The sequence below is a fragment of the Scardinius erythrophthalmus genome, assembly GCF_964197995.2.
Source record: "Scardinius erythrophthalmus genome assembly, chromosome: 10".
Classification (NCBI taxonomy): Eukaryota; Metazoa; Chordata; class Actinopteri; order Cypriniformes; family Leuciscidae; genus Scardinius; species Scardinius erythrophthalmus.
In genome coordinates, this window is record NC_138230.1 from 2,925,229 (window position 1) to 2,935,228 (window position 10,000).

Below are 10,000 nucleotides of genomic sequence, written 5' to 3' on the forward strand. Positions count from 1 at the left end.
CAGCATGGACACGCCAGCGGATTCTGTGCTGACCAACACACACTCGCCTATGAAAGAGAATGAACATGTCCTGTCTCTGAGGCTGAGGTCAGTGCCCGTATTATACAGTACCAGTCAAAAGTTTGGAAACATTACTATTTTTAATGTTTTTGAAAGAAGTCTCTTATGCTCATCAAGCCTGCAGTTAAAAAAAAAAACTCAGTAATATTATGAAATATTATTACAATTTAAAATAATGGTTCTCTTTTTTAATATATTTTAAAATGTAATTTATTTTTGTGATGCAAAGCAGAATTTTCATCAGCAAGTACTCCAGTCTTTGGTGTCTTATGATCCTTCAGAAATCATTCTAATATGATGATTTGATACTCAGTTATTATCAATGATGGAAACAGTTGTGCTGTTTAATATATTTTTTTGGAATACTTTTTTCAGGATTCATTGATGAGTAAAACGTTAACAGCATTTATTCATAAAAACAGCATTTATTCAAAATAAAAACATTTCTAACAATATAAATCGTTACCATCACCTTTTATCAATTTAACGCATCCTTGTTGAATTAAAGTACTAATTTCTTAAAAAAAAAAAGTTATTGTTCCCAAACTTTTGAACGGTAGTGTATATTGTTACAAAAGATTTCTATTCTAAATAAATACAGTTCTTTTTAACTTTTTATTCATCAAATAATCCTGAAAAAAGTATCTCAGGTTATAAAACAAATATTAAGCAGCACAACTGTTTCCAACATTGATCATAAATCAGCATATTAGAATGATTTCTGAAGGATCATAAGACACCAAAGACTGGAGTACTTGCTGATGAAAATTCAGCTTTGCATCACAAAAATAAATTACATTTTAAAGTATATTAAAAAAGAGAACCATTATTTTAAATTGTAATAATATTTCATAATATTACTGTTTTTTTTTTTTTTTTTAACTGCAGGCTTGATGAGCATAAGAGACTTCTTTCAAAAACATTAAAAATAGTAATGTTTCCAAACTTTTGACTGGTACTGTACATCTCTGACTCCAGACGGTCGACCGCTGATCAGGGCTGCGTTTCGAAGCTCAAGTTGATCGTAGAACGATTATCACCCGTCAGTTTAGGCTTGAGGTGCTTTTGGGAAACATTTACATTTATTCATTTAGCAGACGCTTTTATCCAAAGGGACTTACAAATGAGAGCAACAGAAGCAGCGACACTAACAGTAGGACAACAATAACAAGTGCTGTGACCCTTCCCAGTTTAGTCTAACACAGTACCTGTACGTTTTTAATAAAGATAATAGATATAGAATAGAAGATAAAGTGTTAGTATTAATGGATCAAGTGTTGCCGAAAGAGATGCGAGACCCAGACCCAGATGATGCTCACTCATAGATGTGTCTGTGGACTCGATGCTCACTCATTTTGATGATGCAGAAAGCGTGAGAGGCGAATATGAACTCTATATTAAATGAACGCAGTTCTGAGGTGTGTGTAAGTTAAAGTAAATAAGCTCAGGCTCGACTGTGAATCAAATTTGAATTCAGTAAATGCGTAGATTTTAGATTTGATCATAGATTTTAAATATATGCGCATATCGAATTGAAATTTGATTCAGAATCGCTTTGAATGGAATCGTGGGATTCCGAAAGATTCCCAGCCCTACTTTTTATTTAATTTGAAATCTTTCTTCAGCTTTATAATCAACAGTGACATCACTTCCAGTCACTTCCAGTCACACATGCACTCTTTATGTGTTTTCAGCTGAAATGTTGTCGTGTGGTTTAGTCAAAGGCACTAAAGGCACAGCGCCGCTCGTCTGCGAAGGGTTAATCACAGATGACAGGACCGTTTAATTGAGATGTAGGAACCAGTGAAGCCACATCAGATCCTGTCCGTCTCGTTTGTCCCTTTCTGTTGACTCATTGTCTTTGCATAGAGATGTTTTGTGTACTGTTGAGGCGAGGTCATGTGACCCAGACACACAGGGAGAGAGTGTGTTCGGGCGTGTTAAGGGACGTCTCGTGTCATGTGATCGACGACTCCTGTAACGCGACACCCAAAACTGTCTGTTTGTGATCCATTCTTCTGCTCGTCTTAATCTGCTGTCTGTCATGTCTCACAGAAACATCATTTGCAGAACATATCATGCTTTATTAGCGATGCCTATAGCGTGATTAAAGGCCCCCTGAAGTCAAAATGTACGTTTTTTAGCTTTCAGTATGAACATGTTAGCCTTAAGGTTATGAATAAGCTTCCAAAACAATGACAAAATTAGCATTTAGTTGCGGAGACTCTCTATTTGTTCCGGTGAAATCACAAAACAAATTACACCCAAAAGTGTCCCTGCTGGACATACAGCCACTGATGAACATATTCGGTTTTGATGAGAAAAATGTAAAATTAAACTATACGAGTGCGGATTAGAACCCAGAACCTCTGACACGCTTGGCAAAAGTTCTACGATTAGACCATTAAAGTGCACAAGTATGTTTGGGGGATCTATGCATTTATTCACGTGAAAATTCTCCGAACTTACAATATATATCAGTAGATCTCAATAAACGACAAATTAAACCCAGTGCACTATTTGTTCCAGAAAAAAACCTTATTGTACACATATCTGATTTAGCATTGTACAGCAACCATGGTGCTGTCAGTCTGTGAGGTGAACCAAACGCTATTGGCTATTTGAAAAGGGGGAGGAGCCATTCAATATGTCCCGCCTTAGCTTCCTGTTTCAGTGGAAATGACCTCAACGCATCAGACAAAGCTGCGCGCTCCAGGGCACTTCAGCGGGTCTTTAAGGTCCAGCGGCCTTTCCGTCATTCATTCCGGGCCAGTTCAGGATGCAGAACTTCTGCCTTTTATGTCTGTAACATTTTGCCTGTTTCTAAAGATAACGACAGAAAGCAGCATCAATGTCATCAGTGACCCAGCCAATCTCTTCTGTCCCGTACACAGACGCTGATGACGTCAGCATGTTTTCAGCAGAGGCCGAGGAAGGGCTGGAGATCCCGGGGGCGGGGCTTCTGAACCAGGGGGCGGAGCTCCAGCTGGAGAGGGAGGAGTTTCTGACAAGCATCAGCACACGCTTGCAGAGCGCCGTAGAGAAGCTGCTCATCGCCATCACTGACACCACCACTCAGGTACGGCAAGCACAGGGAGACAAAACTAACGCTTCGACTGTGTACCGCTCAAATCAGCATATTAGGATGACTTCTGAAGGATCATGTGACAGTGGCTACGTTTACATGCACAACTTTTGTTTCAATCGGACTGAATTCATTCCGATTGATGAATCTGTACATAGTGTTTACATGAACGCTAAACATGATCGGGTTGATGTGCGCGTTTATTTGTCACAAGCTTCAAATCGGGATGTATTTTTGACATGCACCAGCACTCAGGTACGGCAAGCACAGGGAGACAAAACTAACGCTTCGACCATGAACCGGTCAAATCACCACATTAGAATAATTACTGATGCTGAAAATTCTGCTTTTTATTGTAATATTAACATAGAAAACAGACGTTTAACATTGGAATAATATTTAAGTTTTTACTGTTTTTGATCAAATAAACGCAGCATTGCTGAGCAGAAGAGACTCTTTCAAAACATTTAAATTGTCAGTCAAGTTGAGTCACCTTTATTTCTATAGCGCTTTTTACAACACAGAGCAGCTTTACAGAGATAACAGGAAAATAATGCAGCAAAGTTTGTTTCCACAAGAAAATAGTGTCATAGTTCAGTGATGGTTCATTTTTTGTTATAAAAAGTTATTAATTCAGTTAATATATGAAGAGTTCAGATGCAAAAGCCTCTAAGTGCCATCTGAAATTTCCTTCTAGAATGATAATTTTTATCAAGCTTGTATGTTTATGTTCACTTGTTTCACTTTAATGGCAATGAAAATTACCTATTAATTGTCATTAAAGTGAAATTACTGAACTTAAATATACGAGCTTGATAAAAATGCTAATTTTAGAAGAAAATTTCAGATGGCACTTAGAGGCTTTTGCATCTGAACTCTTCATATATATATAGCCGCTCTGGAGAAAACCGTGATGCCATCGTCCAGCTCAGTTCAGTACTCATATAATAGTGTCTAAGCAGGCAGATCAATAATATTGTTGAATATTAGATTAAATGTGTGTTGTGATATGAGTGTTGGCTGTTTCTGAAGCGGGATTAGGTCATGTTTAGAGTGTATATGTTGGTTAAACACATTGTCTTTGGATCATTAACTAACACTGCTGGTTACATCAGATGAACGAACACTCCCATGAGGCATCAGTGCTCAAACTAATGTTCACATGACACAGTGGGCGGAGCCTCCGCTCCGGTCGCCGGTAGATACCAGCTGATTTGCATAATGCTTTGGTCTCCGTGGCAGCAGCTTAACATGCGTAAAGCTGTGTGTGTGAAGTAAAGCGAAACACTCTTTCCCAATAGTTTGTGTTGGCTTCGCTTTGATCATCACTTCCTGTCAGAGATTCATATCTTCACTGATGAATTTGATAATATTGATATTTTATACCACAGATTTAAAGATCGGATCAGATCCTGTTCGACTTGAAATGTGAGCAAATGAGCATGTGGAGAATGTGGGATTCAAACGGGGATCCCTGGAAATGTGTAGAGAAAACCTGCGTAAAGCTTTAAGTAGATTTAAAATAAATAAATAATATTAGTGTGAATAAAACTAGATTAAAATAAAAATGTAAATAGTAAATTAATAAAATAATACAATACAATTAGATTAAAATAAACACATAAATAATATACAGTACTTTAGTTAAGTATATAGATCAATAACAAATAATAGATTTTTTTTTATAAATGTTTAAAAAAAACAATAAAAATGGATTAAAATTTAAATTTGAATGAATATAAATGAATACAATAAATAACAAATGTTAGATTAAAAAATGTATATTAATAAATAAAATAAACAATAAAAAGCAAAAAAAAAAAAACATTATAAAAGTTAAATTAAAAATAAATAAATAAATAAATAAAAATGCTAAAACATAGATTAAAATAAACAAATAAATACATAGTTCAGTACTAGAGTGAGTGGAAAGTTTCCAAATAATATTTTCCGTATATTTATTTTTCACAGTATAAATCGTATGTATAAACTTTATACATGCAAATTTTTAGCTGCCTTTTTTGCATCTGAAAGATTAAAGCCGTATCTTATGTTATCAGAGCCATTCTTCTGTGAAGCAATAATAAACCACAACAGATCCACCTGTACATCAACACAACCTCAGATCGCAGACGCATAAATCCTGGAGGAGACGAGTGTGTAATGCTCGTGCTCGGGGTCGTAATGGCTGTGGAGTTCATCATGTAATGGCTTGCTCAGGAATGAAGATTGATGTGGAGGCGTCGAGGTGTGGGAGGAGAAGTTAATCAATAATGTGTTTATCAGGGAGACTTTGAAGAGAAAATAATGACTCGAGCGAAACGAAAACGCCACATTCATGATTTATAAGCGTTTAAAGGTCTCGTTCTCAGTTATGAGGAGCAGGAATCTGGTCGGACAGGCTCGGGAAGGGTGTGTGTGTGTGTGTGTGTGTGTGTGTGTGTGTTCACTCACCTGCTGGCCGTGTGACTCCGCCTTCACTGACGTCTCACACACATGTTCACTAATCAGGAAGTGAGATCGACAGTGAGAGAGAGAGAGACCGACAGAGAGACATAGAGAGAGAGAGAGATCGACAGAGAGACATAGAGAGAGAGAGAGATGATCTCCCCCCAGAGCGCTGCTATTCTCTGTTCTCACTTGTTAATGAGGCCCTGCCTTTTCCCAGCGGATCGTTGCCACGGAAGCATGGAATTGTTAATGAGTTTCCAGCAGGAGTAACAGAGGGAAAGTGAACGAGAGAGTCCTGGTGGTTTTACAACTCTCCTGTTTGGACTTCTTGGCTACAGGTTCCTACAGGAAAGTTTTGCTTTCCTTTAGACACAGATCACTGGGATATTTTGGGATTTGTGCTTTACTATAGACACAGCTTTCTAAAATCACTGGGATATTTCGGGATTTGACCGGCCATGCGAAATCTCTCGTGTGTGTTTACCAACACGGAGACTCTTCCGTCACACACTCGCACGTCGCTTGACGATTAGCCTCAAACGTCTCTGCTTTAGGATCACGAGAAGATCGTCGCGATGGAGTCCTATCGGACGTTTTGGGATTCCCACTTTGTGAAGGACAGCTGGCTGGACAGTCAGGATCAGGATATTTACGAGGTTGAGTCCCGCATCCCGCTGCCGAGACCCTTCCCGCTCTCTCACCTGCTTCACGAGAAGAACGCCGTAGTGGTGCACACACAGATCTCACACGTCAACCGGCGCGACAACGGACACCTGCTCAAAGTCGTCTCCAGGATCTCGCTTCCCACTCCTCCGTATACAGTAAGTGTGTGTGTGTGAGGATCCGGAGGTCACGGGAGATCGAGTTCCGACCTTTGAGAATCATGCGGAGGAAGGTTTTATAGACGTTCAGTGTCTATATCGTTAGATAAGAGCTTTTGTACACGTTGACTGGCAGTGTAATGAGATTCCAGGGTGTGTTTCTGTGTGTATGAAGTGTTTTGTGTGTGTAACACGAGATCAGTCTCACTGTCGTGTTTTTATAAAGTCCTTTTGTCGAAGCTTCTCGCTCTTCCACCACATCAAGCACTCTGATACAGAGAGATCTGAAGATCAGACGAGTGGAGCATGTGCACTACCTGTCAGAGCTCTGGACGTGGACCCGGGCCGCTCTCCGCCGGTTCAGGACACACTCTCACTGCGGCTGATCTCAGATCTGATGATAACTGATCGCTGAAAATAACACGCTCCGCTAATGTATGTTTCTGCAAATAACTATTGATATCTCTTTCAAGTCTTGCACATGAATGCATGAAGTCACACAGAAGTCATGTCAGCATGTCCGTCTTGATGAGGATCCTAGCGGACACACACTGCTTCGCCTTCAGAGAACTAATGCGGTCGAGAACGCATGTGTGTGTTCAGTTTCACTTATTCTGTGCATTATGTCTTACAGTGACGGCAGCCTAATATTCCCGTCGTCTGTTTTTAATGTTAATCAACAAAAGAGATGTACATCACTCACAGCTCTGGTTTGACAAGCTTTTGTAAGTTTAATAAGGATTAATCTTTAATTTATACAGCATATACTTTATATACTTTCAGTTTCTGTACCTGGAAACTAATGTGAGCCCTACCCTGAAAAACCTGAAAAGCACAGTTTATTTTATTAATATCTTTTACTCTATTGTATATATCTGTGCTTTTGCTTGTGGTTAGATCATTGGTTCTTATTTTCTTGATTGTATTTGACAGTAGTTTCCCTGAACACACTGAAACCCTGAAGCTAAACCCGTGATACACACCGAACCGTTACGCCCCTAATGTGAACATACAGTAAAGTGTCATTTACTCCTGTGATCAACTCCAGTCTTCAGTGTCACATGATCCTTCAGAAATCACTCTAATATGATGATCTGATGCTCAAGAAACACTTATGATTATTATCAGTGTTGAAAACAGCTCATATTTGAGTGGAAAGTGTGATACATGTATATTTCAGGATTCTTAGATGAATAGAAAAGTCAAAAGAACAGCATTTATTTTAAATATAATCTTCTGTAACATTATAAATGTCTTTATTGTCACTAGAATTATTAATATCCTTTTTTTAATCCTACTGACCCCTAAGTTATGAACAGTAGTGTGTGTTTGTCAATCACTTCTATTGTAAAGTCTAAATTCTGGCTTTTATTCTGAAAACAAGCTTCACGTGTTCATATTCCTAATAAACCATCATGCATCTTCTTTTTCTTTCTGGTAATACTAGAAATAATCACTCAGGGATAATAAACTCTATATATTATGATGCTTTTTTGGTTAATTGCACAGAGTAATGTACTAAACACGTTGATTCTCATTCTCATAATAGCACACGATCATAACGAAGCTCACGGTGAGACTGTGATGAAGCTCAGCTCGACGGTGTATTGGGGAATGTTCATTACTTCAGTTCACTCCTGAAACTCTCTAGTACAGTAGATATTCTGAGTTAGGAGTTCACATGGCCCTGATGTCTGATTACCGGTAATACAGCCATATTTGTTTTGTTTTTTTGTGATTATTTAATGCGTTTACGTTCATAAAGGAGCAAGTCCTGCATTCCCCAGTTCAAGATCCGTCCGAAAGTTTAGTTTGCAAATTAAACTGAAATTAATTTAAAAAAATGTTTGTAATGCGTATCATTGTCTGTGTGTGTCTCTCAGCTGGAACACGCGCGGATCACGCAGACGGAGCTCATGAGGGAGAAGTTCAGGCATAATGAGGAGATGGAAGAGCTTCTGCGCAGACAAGAGGAGCTTCAGGAGCGTGTGTGTGAGGAGAACAGAGCGAGAGAACAACTGGCACTGGAGCTGCACAGGGCTGAAGGTGTGTGTGTGTGTGTGTGTGTGTGTGTGTGTGTGTGTGTGTGTGTGTGTGTGTGTGTGTGTGAGGAGAACAGAGCGAGAGAACAACTGGCACTGGAGCTGCACAGGGCTGAAGGTGTGTGTGTGTGTGTGTGAGGAGAACAGAGCGAGAGAACAACTGGCACTGGAGCTGCACAGGGCTGAAGGTGTGTGTGTGTGTGTGTGTGTGTGTGTGTGTGTGTGAGGAGAACAGAGCGAGAGAACAACTGGCACTGGAGCTGCACAGGGCTGAAGGTGTGTGTGTGTGTGTGTGTGTGTGTGTGTGTGTGTGAGGAGAACAGAGCGAGAGAACAACTGGCACTGGAGCTGCACAGGGCTGAAGGTGTGTGTGTGTGTGTGTGTGTGTGAGGAGAACAGAGCGAGAGAACAACTGGCACTGGAGCTGCACAGGGCTGAAGGTGTGTGTGTGTGTGTGTGTGTGTGTGTGTGTGAGGAGAACAGAGCGAGAGAACAACTGGCACTGGAGCTGCACAGGGCTGAAGGTGTGTGTGTGTGTGTGTGTGTGTGTGTGTGAGGAGAACAGAGCGAGAGAACAACTGGCACTGGAGCTGCACAGGGCTGAAGGTGTGTGTGTGTGTGTGTGTGTGTGTGTGTGTGTGTGTGAGGAGAACAGAGCGAGAGAACAACTGGCACTGGAGCTGCACAGGGCTGAAGGTGTGTGTGTGTGTGTGTGTGTGTGTGTGTGTGTGTGTGTGTGTATTTGAGGATGTGAAGAGGATCCGTCTGTGTTGGCAGAAGGTGAGTGTGTGAAAGAGGTGTGTTGTGTTTGTGTGTACACAGTGTGTATCATAAACCCTTAAAGTCAGTGTGAAGCTGCTCTCACTGAACCCTCAGAAACACTGACGGAAGGAAGGGTCAGTTTCTCTCTTCCGAAGAAGCTCAGGACAGTTGATGTGTGTGTGTGTGTGTGTGTGAGAGAGTGTGTGAGTGTGTGTGTCTGCACGCTCGTGTGTGTATCTGTTTGACGGTGACAGCACTGGCTGGTACTTCAGCAAACACACACACTCACAGCAACAGCTGGACATTCAGAGACGTTTCACACAGACCATCATTATCAGTGCGTTGTCATGGTTACACTCTTTTGTTTTACTCGTTTACTCTGTGTTCGGTGGAAACTGGCGCGTCGTAAACGAGTGAAGGAGCTTTAGAGCGTCTCTAGTTCGCCATTTACCTCTAAATGTTTACCGTAGTCATTTCACAAGACAGTGCGATCGCAGGTCACATGATCACGTGTGTGTGTGCAGGATTGTGTAGAGAGCACAGCGTGATGTTTGCTCTGATGTCATTAATCTGTCATACTGACGGTCATCTGTGATGTTTAAATCATCTTTTGCTTTACAGGAGTGTTGTTTAGCGCTGGCTCTATATGCTTTATAGCCTCGATAGCGTCGGGTTTGGAAAATTAAACATTTCCAAGTTTAAGACGCCAGAACGTCCAGCACTCGTGTACAAATAGTCATTTTACGGTTTAACATTCTCACTTTTGCAACATTTCATTT

At 40.3% G+C, this 10,000-nt stretch overlaps 1 protein-coding gene across 6 annotated transcripts in view; it reads left to right on the plus strand.

Moving 5' to 3' along the window:
- akap9 (A kinase (PRKA) anchor protein 9) overlaps positions 1 to 10,000 on the plus strand; it is a 118,720-nt gene that overhangs the window by 56,679 nt on the left and 52,041 nt on the right. For all 6 annotated transcript variants that reach the window (XM_081376232.1, XM_081376236.1, XM_081376234.1 and 3 more), the window contains 2 exons: positions 2,955 to 3,139; positions 8,301 to 8,463. In XM_081376232.1, coding sequence (XP_081232358.1) covers positions 2,955 to 3,139; positions 8,301 to 8,463 — 348 coding nt within the window. The remainder of the gene's footprint in view (positions 1 to 2,954; positions 3,140 to 8,300; positions 8,464 to 10,000) is intronic.